The sequence below is a fragment of the Nuphar pumila genome, chromosome 13 (assembly GCF_984573655.1).
Source record: "Nuphar pumila chromosome 13, dmNupPumi1.hap1.1, whole genome shotgun sequence".
Lineage (NCBI taxonomy): Eukaryota > Viridiplantae > Streptophyta > Magnoliopsida > Nymphaeales > Nymphaeaceae > Nuphar > Nuphar pumila.
The window spans coordinates 64,778,518-64,797,544 of NC_143261.1; the positions used below are offsets into that span (position 1 = coordinate 64,778,518).

Below are 19,027 nucleotides of genomic sequence, written 5' to 3' on the forward strand. Positions count from 1 at the left end.
GTAGGGCCGAAAGAAAGGAGCATTGAGAGACCCTTGAATCTCATTTTCTTCCAAAGCTTCCCTGTGAAGAGACTTGACAAACGACCGAACATCCCTTATATCAAGCGCTCGTCGACACAAACCGCGGACCAAGAACCCAGATAATGATGCGAAGAATCCCTGAGATAGCCTAAACGGGACCCTAACCGAAACTCCCCACTTCTGGAGCGACACCGCGAAGGCCCAAGCATTAATACCCTTCGCTAACTCCAAGAGAGCTTTTTTGTTGTGCGAAATTGACCGACTACACGAGAGACTCCAAAATCGATCCGACCCCTGCAACTTGGCTCTCATCATCAGCAAAGAGAGAGAGAGAGAGAGAGAGAGAGAGAGAGAGAGAGAGAGAGAGAGAGAGAGAGAGTTACCCTGCTGCTTCGACAAGGATGCCTTCGTGATGAAGGCGCGGAAGGATCTGAAGGCGGTTAGACGAGAAACTTTTTCTCTCGAATAGGAACAGGGAATCCACCAGAGCTCTTTGGGCACCGAGGGTCGCAGCGACGAGACGGTGGGGTTGGTGGTGCAGTCGAGGCTGAACGCTCTCCTGGCTTCACGGCCGGCGGAAGGAAAGGCTTCGACAGTGGCTGGAACACCCAACAAAGAGAGAGTTCTGAGTGAGGAGCGACGAGCGGGAGCGATGCACAAAACCCCAGTGGTGGGGGCAGTGGAGACAGGCGGCGAACGGGGAAGGACGGCCTCGCTGGTCTCTGACAGCGGCTGAAGAGGGTTAAAGTAATGGCTGCCCTCCGGTCGGCGCTCGAGCAGAGAAGAAACGCAGGGGGAAGGAGAAAAAAAGGCGAAGAAAGAACAGAGGAAGAAGGGGAAGACGACGTCGGAGGGAAGAGTCGGTGACAGACCGTAATGGTGGTGCCCTTCGGCCAGCAAGGGGGTTGGCGACGATGCGGCTCCGGCGAGGCCGCGAACGGGGAAAGGAAAGAGGAGGAGGAGAAGAACGGGGAAAGGAAAGAGGAGGGGGTCAGAGAGAGAGAGAGAGACGGGCGCGAGATATGCACGAATCGAGAGAGAGAGAGAGAGAGAGAGAGAGAGGTAAAAAATGCAATTTAACATCACATCTGACACAGTAAGCAAGGCGGTGATGTGGGCAATTTCCCAATATGTTGGGCGCCAATCTTAAAACTTTGGAAACTCAAGCGGCCAAACGTAATTTCATCGCAGGTTAGTCGTCTATTTGTAATTTACCCCTCTTTTTTCTTCTTTTAATAAGGGGGAACCAATCGTGCATGACCATTGGAGGTGTCTTCAGATCTCAACCGTTCCTCCTTCATAGATGTAAAACCTCTGAGGCTCTGATGAGTGGTTACTCGGCACAATTCAGGACATCCCTTCATGGTGTACTCTTTCCCCCATTGAATTCCCATTCATTCATAGTAGACTTTAACGTTCCAAAAGTTTTCCTTGTTCCATTGGCAATGAGAACGCCTTTGGTGGCAGTTAGGGCCGCTTCACCAACAACCAAGCCGCCTCTTGTGACCTTGCCCACAATTCCACCTTCCTAATCACCCCATAAGAGCCTCACCACTATGGTAATCTTCGCCACCAAGGAAGTTGGTCACTCTGGTACTATAAGTTGCCACTCCTTTTCTTATGTTTCTTGTTATTTTTTGTTCTTGGCTTCTGCTTTGCTTTTGACATTGGAAAACCACCATTAACTCGTCAACACCAATCATGTTTAGCACTCTCGCCCACCATTTCTTAAGCTTGAGCAGTACCCATGATGATAATGGTGTGTTGCTTCCATTTACCCCCCTCTTTCGACACTCGATTTCTTCGGGTTTTCATCTGTTTTTCCTACTTCTATTGATACCAATCTGGGCTTCACGAAGGTGGTCGAGGGCCAATCGGTCTAAACCTTCGGGTTTCTTTTATAAATTGAGCCTGGTTTGTAGCCTGGGTTTGTGTTTTCTGTTTGGTGGTTTGAGTGTTTTACATTATTTGAAATATTGGGATGGAAGTTCGGTTGAAATCATCGTTACGCAAGTTGATTTATTGGTGCAAACTGTGGCCTGGTGCACGATTTCTGGGTTTCTGAGATTTGGGGTGTCAGGAAAATGGTTCCCAGTTTTGCTGAGAATGTGGTGGTCGGTATTCTTCATCGTGTCTTTGTATGGCTTTGCTATTGATCTAGTCTTTTACAAGAGGTCTAGTAGTTTTCTTTGGGCGGATTTGGTATCTAGTTTTGTTGGGTTACTCCTTTGTGTTACTTCTCTGTATACCGGGGTTGATGATGAAGATGAACAGGCCCATCTTAGAGAACCTTTATTGAACGGTTCTGTAGAGAAGAAGGTTGTTGCTGATAATATCACACCATATGCAAGTGCAGGATTTCTTAGTCTGCTTACCTTTTCTTGGTTGAATCCTTTGTTTTCAGTTGGGAACAGGAAAGAATTGGACCTCGAAGACATCCCCGAAGTTGCTAATAAGGATAGTGTAAAATATATTTACTCAGTTTTCAGAAGTAGGCTAGAGGAGGGAGAAACTGGTGATCCTATAGGGAAATTGAGATTGGTGAAGGCGTTGTTGTTTTCTGTCTGGAAGGAAGTAGTGTGGACAGCGTTCTTCTGCCTACTGCATGTTCTTTCTTCATTTGTTGGTCCTTACCTTATCGATTCACTGGTGCAATACATCAACGGCGACCAGCGATTCACTCAGGAAGGCTATGTTCTGGTTTCTGCATTTCTTTTGGCAAAGGTGGTGCAGAGTGTCTCCCAGAGGCATTGGCTTTTCATAACAAGGCAGATTGGTATTAGAAACAGGGCAGCACTGAATGCTGTAATCTATAAGAAGGGTCTCTCTCTCTCTAGCCGATCTAGGCAGGCGCATACTAGTGGGGAGATTATAAATTTGATTAGTGTTGATGCCGATCGGATTGAGGATTTTAGTTGGTACCTGCATGATCTGTGGGTGGTGCCTCTTGAAATTATTCTAGCTTTAGCCATCTTGTACAAGAACTTGGGATTGGCCTCAATTGCTGCTTTGATAGCGGCTTTCGTGATTATGTTGGCAAACATCCCATTGGCTAAACTACAAGAGGATTTTCAAGATAAGCTTATGGAGTCAAAAGATGAGAGGATGAAAGCAACTTCTGAGATCTTGAGGAACATGAGGATACTGAAACTTCAGGCTTGGGAAATGAGGTTCTTGTCAAAGGTTATGTATTTGCGAAAAATTGAAACAAGTTGGTTGAAGAACTGTATTTATACATCAGCATTGACGAATTTTGTTATTCGGGGAGCACCAATATTCATATCTGCAGCTGCATTCGGGTCATGCATGGTTCTGGGGATTCCACTTAGGTCTGGCAAGGTTCTGTCTGCACTTGCAACATTTGAGATACTTCAGGAGCCAATTTACAATCTGCCAGGCACTATTTCAATGATCGCTCAAACTAAAGTCTCCCTTGATAGGATCGCGTCATTACTTCGCCTTGAAGATATGCAACCGGATGCAGTTGAGAAGTTATCTAAAAACTCCTCTATGCTGGCAATCGAAATATTTGATGGAGTCTTCTCTTGGGATCCATCTTCTGTCGTTCCTACTCTGCAAAATCTTAACTTGAAAGTGCATCATGGAATGAAGGTTGGTGTCTGTGGAACCGTTGGTTCAGGCAAAACAAGTTTGCTTTCTTGCATCTTAGGTGAGGTTCCAAGGATATCTGGAACTGCTAGACTTAGTGGAAAAACAGCCTACGTTGCTCAGTCACCCTGGATACAGAGTGGAAAGATTGAAGATAATATACTTTTTGGTAAAGAGATGGACAAAGAGAGGTATGAACATGTCCTTGATGTTTGTGATTTAAGAAAGGACCTAGAAATACTGCCTTTTGGAGATCAAACTGTTATAGGAGAGAGAGGAATTAACCTGAGTGGTGGCCAGAAACAGAGAGTACAAATTGCACGTGCACTCTACCAGGATGCTGACATTTATTTGTTTGATGATCCTTTTAGTGCTGTAGATGCTCACACTGGAACTCATCTCTTTAATGTATGTATACTCTGTTGGCAACTATAGATTTCCTGCGTTTAGTATTTCATCAGTCTACCTTAGGCAATCCCTTTATACTAAATTGTTAATTGAAGTTAAAAGCCTTCACATTTTCTGCTTATTATTGTCTATTTCTTTTGTTTCTCTTTTGTGTTCTTTGTTCCTCATTTTCTCATATTACTGATTTTGAAGTTTCTCATTGTTAAGGGTATATATATATATATATATATATATATATATATATATATATATATATATATATATATATATATATATATATATATATATATATATATATATATATATATATATATATATTGTAATTGAAACACTCAACATACACGTTCAATTTATTGGCCTTAAGTGATGAACATTACTCTTGCAGGAGTGTCTGCATGGTTTCTTAGGTTCAAAAACAGTCATATATGTGACCCATCAAGTGGAATTTTTGCCCACTGCTGACCTTGTTTTGGTGAGTTCTTTGGTATCTATGCTTATTGTTTGTGGACCTAATCTCTTATGTGGGCTTTGGTGGTTTAAGAATGTCATGGTTATTCTAATGTAGGTTATGAGAGATGGGAAAATCACACAATCTGGCCCTTATGACAGCATTCTAAGCTCTGGAACTGACTTTATGGAACTGGTTGGTGCTCACAATCATGCTCTCTCAGCCATCAAAACCTCTGGCATTGCATATGATTCACAAGTATCTGATGTCAATGACCTGCACAAATGTCCTAAGATGGAAACCAACGTACAGGGGATATGTGGAGATGGTGAGATTGATGATGAGACTGGTAATATGGAGGAACTAGAGGAGGAAAAAGGCCAGCTTGTTCAGGAAGAAGAGCGGGAGAAAGGGAGGGTTAGCTTCTCCGTATATTGGGAATATATTACAGCGACATATGGTGGGGCAATTGTCCCATTTATTTTATTGATCCAAATTGGCTTTAATCTTCTTCAAATAGGCAGCAACTACTGGATGGCTTGGGCGACACCAGTCTCTGATGAGAAGCCATCTTCTGTGAGCGGATTTACCCTGATTGTTGTCTATGTTGCATTGTCCTTGGCCAGCGCGATATGTGACCTGATCATAGCATTGCTCGTAGGAACTGTTGCCTTTAAAACAGCGACAATACTCTTCAATAAATTACATATGTGCATTTTTCATTCTCCCATGTCATTCTTCGATGCTACTCCAACCGCCCGTATCCTTAACAGGGTCAGATCATTTTTGCCATTGCCTTAGCTTCATAGTCCACGCAGCTAGCTGCAAGTTTATCTTATTTCTTTTCTTCAGGTGTCAAGTGATCAGAGTGAAGTTGACTTGTCCATTCCTGAGTTGCTGGGATCATGTGCTTTTTATGTTATAGAGATTCTTGGCAGCATGGCAGTAATTTCACAGATTTCATGGCAAGTTCTTATTGTTATCTTCCCAGTGGTCTCTGCATGTGTGTGGTTGCAGGTAATGATGCTTCAGTATGATCCTTTGTAATCTAGTGGTAACTGTCCTTGTGATTCCACATTCTTTAAAGAATGGGCTTTTCCATTTTATTCTCTTATGATCATCCATGTTGAATTTGTGTTTTGTCAGTCCTAATAGTTGCTTTTGATTTTGACTTTTGTGGCTTTCAATATGGTAGCAATATTACTTGCCCACTTCTCGAGAATTATCCCGACTAGTTGGAGTGTGCAAAGCCCCCATGCTGCAGCATTTTGCAGAATCAATCTCTGGATCCTCCACCATTAGGAGTTTTGATGAAGAGTCGAGATTCATGAATACAAACCTCCTGCTGATAGATGGTTTCTCCAAACCAATTTTTCATGCTTCTGCTGCAGCAGAGTGGCTCTGCTTGCGCTTGGATTTTCTGTCTTCTCTCATCTTTGCCTTTTCTTTGGTTTTCTTGATCTCGCTGCCCAAAGGGACAATAGATCCAGGTAACTGCATTCCTAGCTCTGGAAAAAGCAAATTTTTCTTCAAGGAGCTAAGAAATTTGCTGCAGGTAATGAAGATCTACATATTCTCAAAAAGCATTCTTTTGTTTTGTTTTTCTCAGGCATTGCAGGATTAGCAGTGACCTATGGGTTGAACTTGAACATGCTGCAAATTGCTTTCATCTGGTGTTTGTGCAATGTTGAGAATAGCATGATTTCTGTGGAAAGAATACTGCAATACACTTGTATTCCTAGCGAGCCTCCTCTTGTGATAGAATCAAACAAACCAAGCAATAACTGGCCATCTTATGGAGAAATTGATATCAGTGATCTGCAGGTAGCAATGCCTTTATTGCATAGCAAGCTGTTTTCATAATTGGAGTTGGCACTAACATTTAGCATTCGGTGTAGGTCCGTTATGCCCCACATCTGCCTCTAGTTTTAAAGGGTCTCACATGCACCTTTCATGGAGGGGCAAAGACAGGTATAGTTGGGAGAACAGGCAGTGGAAAATCCACACTTGTACAAACACTCTTCCGCATCATTGATCCATCATTTGGTCAGATTGCAATCGATGGGATTGACATCTCAACCATAGGACTGCATGATCTGAGGTCTAGATTAAGCATCATTCCACAAGAACCAACAATGTTTGAGGGAACCATACGGACCAATCTTGACCCTCTTGAAGAATATACTGATGAACAAATTTGGGAGGTAACCGTGTTACATTTTTGTGATTGTGATCATTGCTCAGTTACATATTAAGATTTCTCAGTTGCTCATGTCGCTTTAGGCTTTAGACAAGTGCCAACTGGGGGAAGTGGTTAGGCAGAAAGAGCACAAACTTGGCACAGCAGGTCTTGATTTTTATGTATCAAATCTGTTATTCTGGTAATATTTTATTTCCAAATCCTTACTTGTCAGCCGGTTGTTGCAGTGAATGAGAATGGAGAGAATTGGAGTGTGGGACAAAGGCAGCTCGTTTGTTTAGGGAGAGTGCTACTGAAGAAAAGTAGAATTTTGGTGCTTGATGAAGCAACTGCTTCTGTTGACACTGCAACTGATGGCCTAATTCAGCAAACACTGAGGCAACAATTTTCAGAGTGTAGCATTCTCACAATAGCTCACCGCATACCATCTGTTTTGGACAGTGATATGGTCCTTGTTTTGGATAATGGTTTGTTAACATTTAGCACTATGATCAAAATAGAATTTCTTTCTTCAATTGGGTTTTCTCTTATTTTTCTTTCTTTTTGATTAGGTGTTGTTGCTGAATACGATTTTCCAAGCAAACTGTTGCAGGATGCGTCATCTGCATTTGCAAGGCTTGTCAACGAATACACAATGAGATCGAGCTCAAAGTTGATGCTTAAATAGATGTTCTCGATACAAAAAATGTTTGCTTGCCAATGCAATTCATTGCAAGCAAGCTACAAAATGTTCTTAAATATTCTTGGTAAATAACAATCCTTGCTTTAGGATGTCTTGTGCAAATGTAGATAAGTTATAAGTCATACATTAGAGTCTGTCGTGGGGCACCTTTGCCTTGAGGAAAGGAGGCCCTTGAAAATGTTGAAATGCTTTTGATGTACCGAGTGGTTTTGGTTTTCTTAAGAGGATTCTTTCCTCCAACAGTAAGAGATCTACTTCAAGTTCAGGTTAGACAGAAACAAGAATGTCTTACAATTCTCGTTGACGTGGATGGGACAAGGCATGTTGATAATTAAACATTGCCCCCAGTTTTTTTTTTTTGTAAAAACATAAAGGTTGTGATAAAAGCTGATACTTTCATTTAAATGACATCATGATAGCGTATGAAATAGCTGCAACATCCTTTTTTTTTTATTACTTTCAATATATCGATGAGATTTGTAACCGTGCTCGCTGCCATTTCTTTGTTCAGTTTTACTATTATCCATGTTAACAAGGGTGATAGTAAAACTGAATTCCACAGTTATTAGATTATTGGGATTTCCCACCTGGGCACATTTGGAAGCAAGGAAAATTCTCATAGGAAAATAAATTTTTGCCTACGAGAAGTTTTAAAATTAAAGAAACAAGGTAAATATAATTTTTCCAAAATTCAAATTCTAAACTCAATGCATATGTCAAGTGCACATATTTCGTGGTCGGATCTGATGATACAACTTTCCTGAACGCCGGGATACACTGCATTAGTGTACGAGAAACTTTGGCCAACCCCAAATGGACCAAACCCTTTCTTATCCTTAGTATACTCACCCTAAAACATGTAAGTCATTGGAACCTTTTCTCTAAGTCTCTCTCAAGCCTTAACCTCTTTTAAATCCCAACTTGTTTAGAATATTTTTGATGACGAAAACTTTTTATCAAACTTGCGGAAGTCCCCTAACCCAAACTGTTAGTTATTTGGACTTGAAACTTCGACCCAAATACTTTAAGATATCTATATTAGACCATTAAAAAATCAGGATTTTATCATATACCTGTACAAAGATATTAATTTTATAATCTAGGTCTGTTTTTACATAAAATCAGTTCAGCCTGCAAAAAATCCAATCATAACTTGCAACTTGTTCAATTTTTATTTTCCAAAATACGAATCTACTAACCTTGAAATTTGGCATGTTCATTCTATAAGGTGTTTAGAATCATCTCCTAATTTTTAGGATTTTTTTGTTGCACTATTTGATCATGCCAAATTGTTTACCGAACCCTATATCATGTTACCTTAATTGACTTTTTAACTCATCCCTGAACCTAACCTACCCTACCCTACCTAAACTTATAAACCTAAAGTGGCATAAGAAAAAATGGCCGTCTGTGACTTGCTGTCTGTGACTTAGAAATCTCCAAGACCAAACCTATGAATTGACCATTGAAACCTTGAATCCATTCGCGAAAAACACCAACTCAAAACTTGAAACTATCCAAACTGAATGACTACCTTAGAGACTAGTGTAGTCAACTTTACCTAGATGGTGCAAGATGCCATCCTGCTTCGGAATATCAACATCGATGGTGGAGGCATAAAAAATCACGAGGAAAAATAGGTGCACAATTTCATCCTCGGTTGACGCTCGAGAGATTTTGAATTCAGTTTGAGAACTTTCAACCTTCGCTTCTCTCTTTTGTGGTCGATGAAATTTTTTTTCCTATATTTTTGAGAAAATATCCTCATGATTGGTTGTACAAGACAAAACAATACTATGTAAACCAAAGAATCCTCCATGAAAGTAATTTAGGATGTGCCACTGCTCACCTTGAAGGTGAAGCAATCTAGTGGTATCATTAGAGCGAGCAATGCTACGGAACACCAGTTTAAATAGAGTTTGGAAAGAAAACTCTTGAAAAGGTTTGAACCCTTTCCATAACACAGATAAGAAGAATTTGAGACAAAAAGGATTCATCCAAAAATATCAAGTCGAGTTTGAGGACCTAAGCACATTGATTTGAACCTGTCTTGATAGGCATATTCAGGGGAGGTCTAAAAGAAAATATTTGAATAGGCTCTAGACCCCCTATAAGAGCATTTTATGAAAGCACGACTCATGGTGCTGAACGCTGTCCTAAGCGTAAGCCCTTAGCGAGCAATGCTGATAAACAGCTTGGAGATGGGTGGGGCAGCCTGTTGGTAAAAAGAAATCATGTAAAATCTGGGTTCCTAACTAAGACTACCCATAAGGGACGTTAGAACCATTTTGAAATTTGAAGCCTTATAGGCTGTGCAAGAAGAAGTGGGTAATGATGTTAATGTTTCTAAGTACTTTCCTGATGATGGGGAGAAGCCTATGTCACAATGATTCATGGATAAATCGACACGTGATGTGGGTTCCAAGTTTTTTTTTGGAAAAATGAGATGAAAATACAGAGAATTTTAATAAATAAAATACTATTTTAAGATATTTTATTAAAACATTTTTATTAGAAGTAATACTAAAAAGTATTAAAAATTATTAGAACAGTTAAAATAATAGATGACGTGTCAGTGTCCATGTCTGCGTGTCCGTGTATGTTCGGTAGTGTCACTAGGGTCCCACAGCCAAGAGGTGACATGTTAGACCATGTCTTAATTGGTTCCATCCCCTTGTCGTAAAAATCCATGGGTGCTCCTTTTGGACACCCAAAAAGGCGTCCCTTTCTCCTCGGCTTGGGTAACCAACATGGATGTGTTCCATCGCATGCAATGTAGAGAGAGAGAGAGAGAGAGAGAGAGAGAGAGAGAGAGAGAGAGAGAGATGAATTCGCTTTGCATTACATCACTTTGGAATTGCAGTGCATCATTTATTCCTCAAATTGGTTACACTCATCCCTATCTTCATACCCCTTGGGATTTCAGTGACGCAGGTTGTTTTGATCAAATCAGGCTCCATAGATGTTATCTAAATCATTCATTTAGTCAAGATCCACACTAAAATCCCACTAAAATCCTATTGTGTGAGGACATTTTGGCGATTCAGAAATCAATGATTGACTGTTATCATCAATTTTTTTTTAACTTTTTGCGAGTCAAACTGACCTTTGAAAAAGATTTTGAAAATAACTCGCCTCCGTTTTTAAAATGCGAGATTATTCCGAAGAATGGGACTCGCCTGTCGGTATGAGATTCAACCGTTCCTGGTGCCTTTACCAGGGGTAATTGAACCAAGGATCAATCAAATGCTTTGCTTTGTTCAACTTGTCTAAACCATATTCTAATTTCTAAATGCACAAAGAATCAGGTATGTGCTATGAATTTCTAAAAATGCACATTTGAAAACATGATGTTTGCTTCAAAGATTGGAAAATATTTGGAAGATTCTTGGAAAAGATAACACTTGGAAAATCGTGAATCATGGTTGAGATATTGTATCTGAGAAAGTGAAAATCGAGTTCTGAAGAAATATAAGGATTTTGTGAAAATCGATTTTGAGAAATGTGAAATAACTTTGAAAAAAACTCGATTTCTTTGAATTCAAACTTTGAAATTGAAAATATAACTTAGAAAAATCGAATTTGGAACTTGGGAAATACTTGAAATATCATTGGCAAATCAATATTTTGAGAAAATCGATTTTTGAATAAGACTTAGAAGATTTTGAGAAAATGAACTTCTTTGAATTGAGATTTGAATTGGAATTGGCAAATGCATGAAATGAATGAATATGGATTTGAGGAATTGAGAAATACTTTTTGTATTTTTAAGAAATGCAGTGCATTTTTGAAGTTAGCCTAAGAGTGTAGGCTGAATGTGGCTAATGTGAAGATCATAAATCTAGATATCCTTCATATTCTGACTATGGCCATAAATACGAATTCCACCAAGTTTATAAACTTCATAAAAGCTAGTGTATGTGCCATTCGTGTAGACCATAGTGAGTTTGAATATGCATGAATCATCATCCATCACACATTAACATTATTTAAAAAAATAAACTATATGCAATGCTGCCTAAGCTAAGCAGAAAATGTAAATTCTTATTCCAAAGTTTAATTTAGTTTACATCACTATTGAAATTTAAATACATGAAATTAAAATCTTTAATGTACCTGCAAAACTAGAAAACTTTGTTAGTAATGATATGTTGGCTTTTCTAGGTTTATCCAGTAATATCTAGAAATTACTGGATTTTGCTAGATATAAGCCTTTTTGCCATGATTCTCTTAAATCAAAATTGATAAAATATGAAATAAGATTGAATAAATAAGGAAGATAAGATATGAAATTTCGAAATTGGGGTCAAAATGACCAAAATACCCCTAATAACAAGACTATGGCCTTGAAATTAGGGTTTTCAGAAAGATATTTGGTAAAATGCAAGTTTTGGAATACAAATAATGATAAATCAAACTAAATATGATGTGAAATGATTAAAAATATGAAAATTAGGGTTAGAGATTTCGAAATTTAGGTCAAATGACCAAATTGCCCCCGATAGCAAGACTATTGCCTTGAAATCAGGGTTTTTAGAAAATATTTTGGTAAAACTTAGGTTTTATGCACTAAATGAAATCAAATGAACATCAAATTTAACCTAAAGTATCCTAATATGATTATGAACATGATTAAACCCTAAAAATATATGCTTATACACAAAAATCCAAGAATATCACAAATTTTGTGATTTTTGCAGTGTTTTGGAATTCTTCGGGTACCCTGTTTTGCAATTCAAACCATTCAAGCATCAAACGGATTCTAAAAATCCTCAAAATTGGTACCTGCACTTGTTATAACCCTAATATCAAATTAGAATTATAAAAATATTTTTTTGGCATTAAATTAATCTGAAAATAGCATCAAACTCTAAAAATATGCTATTTTTAACCTAGTTCACCAACCAGCCTCAGTCCAAGACCCGAACCAGGGGTCAAACATCCATGGAAATCTATGAAATTTTACAGAAAACAAATAGACAGGAAAACAAAACTTTTCCTTTTTACAGATCTGAAAAAGCCTTTAAAACCAGGGAGATCCCCATCCGAAAATCCGGACTTGAATATATTGATTTTAACTTTGGTCCTAACTGATACTTTCAATTGAAAATTCTGGGATAAATAGCAGTACTCATTCAAAATATCTGAGATTTTAACAGTGAATAGTTTATAGAAAAATAACAATACTCACTTTTTACAGATCATGAATCAGATCTGTGGTTTGGGATTTATAAACAACACAAGTCTGATTAGGGTTTTGGTAAACCCTAACGAGTTTTAAATTGAAAATCAGAGTCTCTGACAGAGGAAAAATACTAAACAGTAATAAAAAATTCTGAAAATTTCACAGTAGATAGATCTAATTAATGTGAATCCATGGCACTTTACAGATCTAAAATCGAATATAGGATGAGAAAAATATCACCACAGCAAGTTACCCTCTTGATTTTAACAACGATTTTAAAGTTTTAAAAACCCGACTTGATGTCTGATTTTTCTGACAGGGTTCTCGAAGTCCAAAATCTCTGATTTTTTTATAGTAGTTTAATCACATATGCATGCATCACATATAACAAAATCATAAATTAACAATACATATTTCAATCCGAAACAACATGCACTTTTCTGTTCTAAACTAAAAACACACAGAAATCTAATAAACTTGAGAAAACATGCATTAACTAATGAAAAACAATAAAATAAACACTAAAACAGTAAAATAAAAATGATTTCTATGCTGGAAAACGTGTAATAAACATGAATAAGCAAATAAAAAAATAAAATACAGGGAATCCATGGCTGGAATTTGCTTTCACCTTTGAAATCATGGATTTAACCCATTTAATGGGTAAATCTCACGTTTCGTCGATTAAGAACATGAAAAACGTGCCTCTCATCGATTCTAATGGATTAGAATCCTTGAAATCACCCTCAAACTGAGTTAGATAATCTTCTTGGGTCGATTTTTGGGTTCTTGGATGAAATCCATGGTTAAATCCATGAACACAAGAGTTTCTATGGTGAAATCTATTGAAAAATCATAAAAACTAATAAAATAATATTAAATAAACTCACCTTGGGGCTGCAGCTGCAGTGGAGGAAGGTGGAGGTGCTGGAGAGGAGAGATAACCCACAAAAATTTGAGAGAAAAAGAGCTCTTTTTGACCTCTTGAAGTCCCCTATTTATAGGTTTTCAAAACCTCCTTAATTAGGGTTAATTAAGGAGTTTTATTTTTTTAGAACTCTTTCTAATAAATCCAATAAAGGGGGCAACGATTTTTTGGAGAATTATAGCCTAGGTGGGACTCTAATTAATCCCTAATTAGCCCCTAACTAAACCTAGAAAACCCCCAAATGTGATGCCACTTGGCATCTTCGACATTTGGTTTTTTAAAAACCTTTAAAAACACTAGTTTTAAAAACTAAACTTCAAAATGGGTTTTCAAAATGATATTAACTCTTCTAAACCCCTAACACTAACCAAGACACTGACTAACCCTAGTCTATCCCTGACTTACTCAAATATGGCGCCACCCCGAGTGGGCCCTACTTGAGTTTTTCAAAAAACGATTTTAAAACTTGAAATTGAAGGAGTTTTTAAAAGGATTTTCAAAAGCAATCTTAAATTTAGAATTTTTGAAATGGCATAGGGTTCTAACCAAGTCATAACTCCTCTGGATATGGTGCCAACTGAGTGGGCCCACATCGAGTTTTGAAAATTTTTGAAATAAACACTGAAAATGGTTTTGAAAAGGGGTTAAAATCAGTATTTGAAATTCAAGATCTTTGAAAATAGGGTATCAAGCGAACTGGAACTCCGAGTTAGAGTCCTGAACTCTTAGGATTCTGAGATTTTAGATTTTAGAATTCAAATGAAAGAGTTTTCGAAAGATTTTATCAAAAACTAACGAAATAAGTCAAAAAAACACAGTCAGGGGTAGACTCCTAACTCGACTGACCTCTAAAATAGAGTCCTACTGGACTATGTAAAATGACCTAAATTTTAAAAACAATAAAAATGAAATAAAAACAGACTCCTGACTGGACTAGGACTCTGGGATAGAGTTCTGATCGGACTGAAACTCTAGATTTTTTTGGTATTTTCTGAAAAACAGATGAAAGAACTTGTCAAAACAGTGAAAACAATAACGAATACTAGAATAAAATAGAGTTCTGATTCAACTGAGACTTTGAGGACAGAGTCCTGATTGAACTAGGACTCTCAGATTTTTGGATTTTTTTTAAAAAACAAATGGGAGGATTTTGAAAAACAGTTAAAGCAGGATGAAATTGAAGTTTTGGTTCAGAGTCTTGATCTGATTAGGACTCTGAGAAAGAGTCCTGATTCAATTAGAACTCTAAGAATTTTAGTTTTCTGATAAGCAAATGATGAAATTTGGGTAAAGCTTTTGAAAACTAGTGAAAATGAAGTATAAAAATCAATTTTGGATAGAGTCCTACTTCGATCAGGACTCTGGGGTAGAGTCCTGATTTGATCAGGACTCTGAGATAAAATCTCAGAATTTTGAAATTCTTTGATAAAAGTGTAATAGTTTTGGTATATTGAATGATTTCTGAAAGATTATCTCAAAATTGAAATCAGGATCAGAGTCCCGATCCAACTAGGACTCTCTGAACAGAGTCCTGCTTTGACTGAAACTCTGAGTTTCTGACTCATTTTGAAATATTTTGAAAGATTTGATTGAAAATGGATAAAAATAGCTGTAAAAGATTAGAGTCTCAATCCAATTGAAACTCTGAAGAAGAGTCCTGATCTGACTGGACTCTTGAAAAAGAGTCCTGATCCAACTAGGACTCTAAAATTTTGGCCAAAACAAAAGATTTTAAAAGGTTTTCTCCGAAAACAGGTAAAAAGGTAGTAAAAAGTAGAGTTTTGATCCGACTAGGACTCTGAAAAAAGAGTCCTGATCCAATTAGGACTCTAAAATTTTTGATAAATGAAGAAATCCAGAAGTGACACCACCTAAATGGGTCTCATCTGAGAATTGAAATCAATTGAAATTGAGTTTGAAATGAATCCAGATTGTTTTATGAGAAAATACTTCAAAATATAAGGTCCTAGGGGTTGGCAAATGACACAATGTTGATTAAAAACCCAGGTTTTAAAATTGATTTTTGAAAGAAAAGTTTTAAAACTCAAATCTAGATTAAATATTTTGAAAACAGAAGTGTGGGATCTCGAAGATGAGATGTAATGACATGCAATGCTATGCTATGCAATGCAATGATATGCTGAATTCATGCAATGATAAGCAATGACACATGAAATGTAAGCACTGGATAAGGGTGAAAATTTGGGATGTTTACAGATGCCCCTCTTTGCTACTAAGCCGGTTGTAAGCCGAGCTTAGTGGCAAAGAAAAACACACCAAATTCAGACTATAAATATGCCCCAGTTAGATGAATTTGACTGGGTATGAAAGAATTAGTTCAAATGATGGTGGTAGATATAGCATAAAGAATAAAGAAGAAGATTCACCTCATCGAAATGAGGCCCAGGCTTAGCCCTTAACCTGGATGGGACGACAAATGAAATACCTCATCAGAATGAGGCTCAGGTTTAACCCCTTGACCTGAAAGGGGATGATACCTCATGGAAAAATGAGGCTCAGGCTTAACCCTTAACCTGAAAGGGGACAATACCTCGTGGAAAAATGAGGCTCAGGCTTAACCCTTAACCTGAAAGGGGACGATACCTCGTGGAAAAACGAGGCTCAGGCTTAACCCTTAACCTGAAAGGGGACGATACCTCGTGGAAAAACGAGGCTCAGGCTTAACCCTTAACCTGAAAGGGGACAATACCTCGTGGAAAAACGAGGCTCAGGCTTAACCCTTAACCTGAAAGGGGACGATACCTCATGGAAAAACGAGGCTCAGGCTTAACCCTTAACCTGAAAGGGGACGATACCTCGTGGAAAAACGAGGCTCAGGCTTAACCCTTAACCTGAAAGAGGACAATACCTCGTGGAAAAACGAGGCTCAGGCTTAACCCTTAACCTGAAAGGGGACGATATACGGAGTCCTCGAATGAAGAAACCATGATGGGACCTTCGAATTTTGCACAATAAATCCGAGAGGGGTTTGCAAAAGGAAGAAAGGGGGTTCCCTAAAGCTTGAAAAGGGGTTGATCTTGGACGTCTCATCGCTGAGACTGAATGGCTTTTAAGACAGATGACCATTTTGCAGAAAATTCAGGTTTAACCCTTAACCTGAACGGGGACTGTCTATGGTGGGACAGTGGGGAACACAAGGAAGTGTGCTAATCTGAGAGCCCAGGCGCTCAAATTAAAACAAAAAGGGAAGGATCTTGGATGACTCCCATCATTCGATCCTAAAAGGGATAACAACAACGCCTGGATACATCAAAATAGACATCAAGCTCTCACTTCATGTCGGGATAACTTGAAAAGATTGCCAATAAGATAAAAATCGTGGTTAATTCAAGAATGATAAGCATATATATGAAAAATATTCCCTCTTGTCTACCTGAAGTATTACTTCCGACTGGGCTTAACTCCGTAGAATCAAGATTTGAATTTAAATATCATTGCCATTGACTTTCTCTCAAGGAAGCTATCAATTTCCTTGATATGAGCGAAAAAGAATATATTCTTGATATTGCGAGAGCTATTGGTGAAAGGATATTGATAAAAGAATTTCACAAAATTAAATAAGATTCTTGATAGATTCGACAGTCTTATATCCTGGGATTCTTTTCTCATGATGATCTTTCTGCACTCTTTTTGATAGAATTGGAGCTCTTTTGGATTTTTCGGGAATTACATCATCCTTCATTTTGGAGATGTCCTAGCTTTTTCTCTTTATTTTTTGGAAGGGTACGTCACAAACTTCTTCATCTCAGAGATGTTCCGATCCTTCTTTTCTCTCAGAGATTATATTGACGGTTATTGGCTCATTGGTTGGGAATCTCTTGATGATAGCTGAAATTAAATATCTTTTAGGGTTTGTCGGTAGGCTCATCACACTCGCCTTCATCTCGACGGTGCTCTGGACTTTCCCTGGAAGGATCCGTCACAAACTCCGTCATCTTGGAGATGATCCAAATCTTCTTTGACCCCGGGGGTCGACTCGTCTAATTCGCCTTCATCTTGACGACAGTTGAGAGATCCCTTTTGCAGATATTTAATTGCAGCTTAGGTGATTGAGGAGACATGGAGATTGAGTGGATTTTTCTGTATCACTCAGGATATTTCGACTGCTTTTATTTTCCAAGAATGATCTTAAAAAGTGTGCCATTGACTGCGATCAATATCAATCACTCATGGCTTTGCAACAACATTGAATTTTCTTTGCTGGCCATATCGCGGATTTATTCTTCATCCTTTTGGTTGGCCAATAGTAAGATTTTGAACTTTGAATCCTTTTTTGCGAAAGCTTTGTCCTTTCGGAAGTAATACTGAGGGTATTCTGAGGTAATAATTTTGTGCAATAAAGATTTTTGAAATCAACAAATATTTAGTGACGAATTGGCAAGATTTTCTTGAAATCCTTTGTGAAAGCGAGCATTCGAAGCACAACGCAACATATCCATGACAGAATTTCTCTTCTCCTTTCCCCAAAGGAGAAGATTTAGAATTTGGAATCAGGAATTACTCCTCTCTTCCCTGAAGGAGAGACTCAGAAATTGGAAATAGGATATTGGATGACCTGGAGATCGAAATTGTGAATTGGTCTACTGGGAGCGACATGGGTTCTGTAGGGATTCATCCTAAGAACGACATTGGTTCAATTGAGAATGACATTGGTTCACTGGGAACAACATGAGTTCGATAGGTATTCAGCCTAAGAACGACATTGGTTCAATTGAGAACGACATTGGTTCACTTGGAACGACATGGGTTCTGTAGGGATTCAGCCTAAGAACGACATTGGTTCAATTGAGAATGACATTGGTTCACTGGGAACAACATGGGTTCAATAGGGATTCAGCCTAAGAACGACATTGGTTCAATTTAGAACGGCATTGGTTCACTGGAAACGACATGGGTTCAATAGAGATTCAGCCTAAGAACGACATTGGTTCTATTGAGAACGACATTGGTTCACTGGGAACGACATGGGTTCAATAGGGATTCAGCCTAAGAACGACATTGGTTCTATTGAGAACGACATTGGTTCACTGGGAACGACATGGGTTCAATAGGGATTCAGCCTAAGAACGACATTGGTTCAATTGAGAACGACATTGGTTCACTGGGAACGACATGGGTTCAATAGGGATTCAGCCTAAGAACGACATTGGTTCAATTGAGAACGACATTGATTCATTGGGAACGACATGGGTTCGATAGGGATTCAGCCTAAGAACGACATTGGTTCAATTGAGAACGGCATTGGTTCACTGGGAACGACATGGGTTCAATAGAGATTCATGCTAAGAACGACATTGGTTCAATTGAGAACGACATTGGTTCACTGGGAACGACATGGGTTCAATAGGGATTCAGCCTAAGAACGACATTGGTTCAATTGAGAGCGACATTGGTTCACTGGGAACAACATGGGTTCTGTAGGAATTCAGCCTAAGAACGTGGATCAGGAGGACTTCAACCTACAAATCATATATCTAAAAAATACCAATCCAAAAGGAGTTCGACCTAAGGACTGTAAAGAATAT

At 38.4% G+C, this 19,027-nt stretch overlaps 1 protein-coding gene across 3 annotated transcripts; it reads left to right on the plus strand.

Annotated features, from left to right (window-relative positions):
• Positions 1-1,507: 1,507 nt before the first annotated feature.
• LOC149818533 (ABC transporter C family member 3-like) lies at positions 1,508-7,622 on the plus strand. 3 transcript variants are annotated; one of them, XM_089985670.1, is made up of 10 exons: positions 1,561-4,038; positions 4,424-4,510; positions 4,604-5,260; positions 5,339-5,503; positions 5,682-5,976; positions 6,096-6,310; positions 6,385-6,690; positions 6,770-6,833; positions 6,914-7,153; positions 7,238-7,622. In XM_089985670.1, the coding sequence occupies exons 1-10, from the start codon at positions 1,723-1,725 to the stop codon at positions 7,351-7,353; spliced, it is 4,461 nt and encodes a 1,486-aa protein (XP_089841796.1). In that variant the 5' UTR covers positions 1,561-1,722; the 3' UTR covers positions 7,354-7,622. The 3 variants fall into 3 exon arrangements, with proteins under 3 accessions (XP_089841798.1, XP_089841797.1, XP_089841796.1); XM_089985671.1 differs by lacking the exons at positions 6,770-6,833; positions 7,238-7,622 and having other exon boundaries at positions 1,512-4,038; positions 6,914-7,050; XM_089985672.1 differs by lacking the exons at positions 6,770-6,833; positions 6,914-7,153; positions 7,238-7,622 and having other exon boundaries at positions 1,508-4,038; positions 6,096-6,306; positions 6,385-6,622.
• The last annotated feature ends 11,405 nt before the right edge of the window (positions 7,623-19,027 follow it).

Excerpts from the sequence above, each read along its gene's own strand:
- LOC149818533 (XM_089985670.1), top strand. The coding sequence starts at position 1,723 with ATGTTTAGCACTCTCGCCCACCATTTCTTAAGCTTGAGCAGTACCCAT. Across the intron at positions 4,511-4,603 it reads CCACTGCTGACCTTGTTTTG|GTTATGAGAGATGGGAAAAT; the intron begins GTGAGTTCTTTG and ends ATTCTAATGTAG. Across the intron at positions 6,311-6,384 it reads TTGATATCAGTGATCTGCAG|GTCCGTTATGCCCCACATCT; the intron begins GTAGCAATGCCT and ends CATTCGGTGTAG.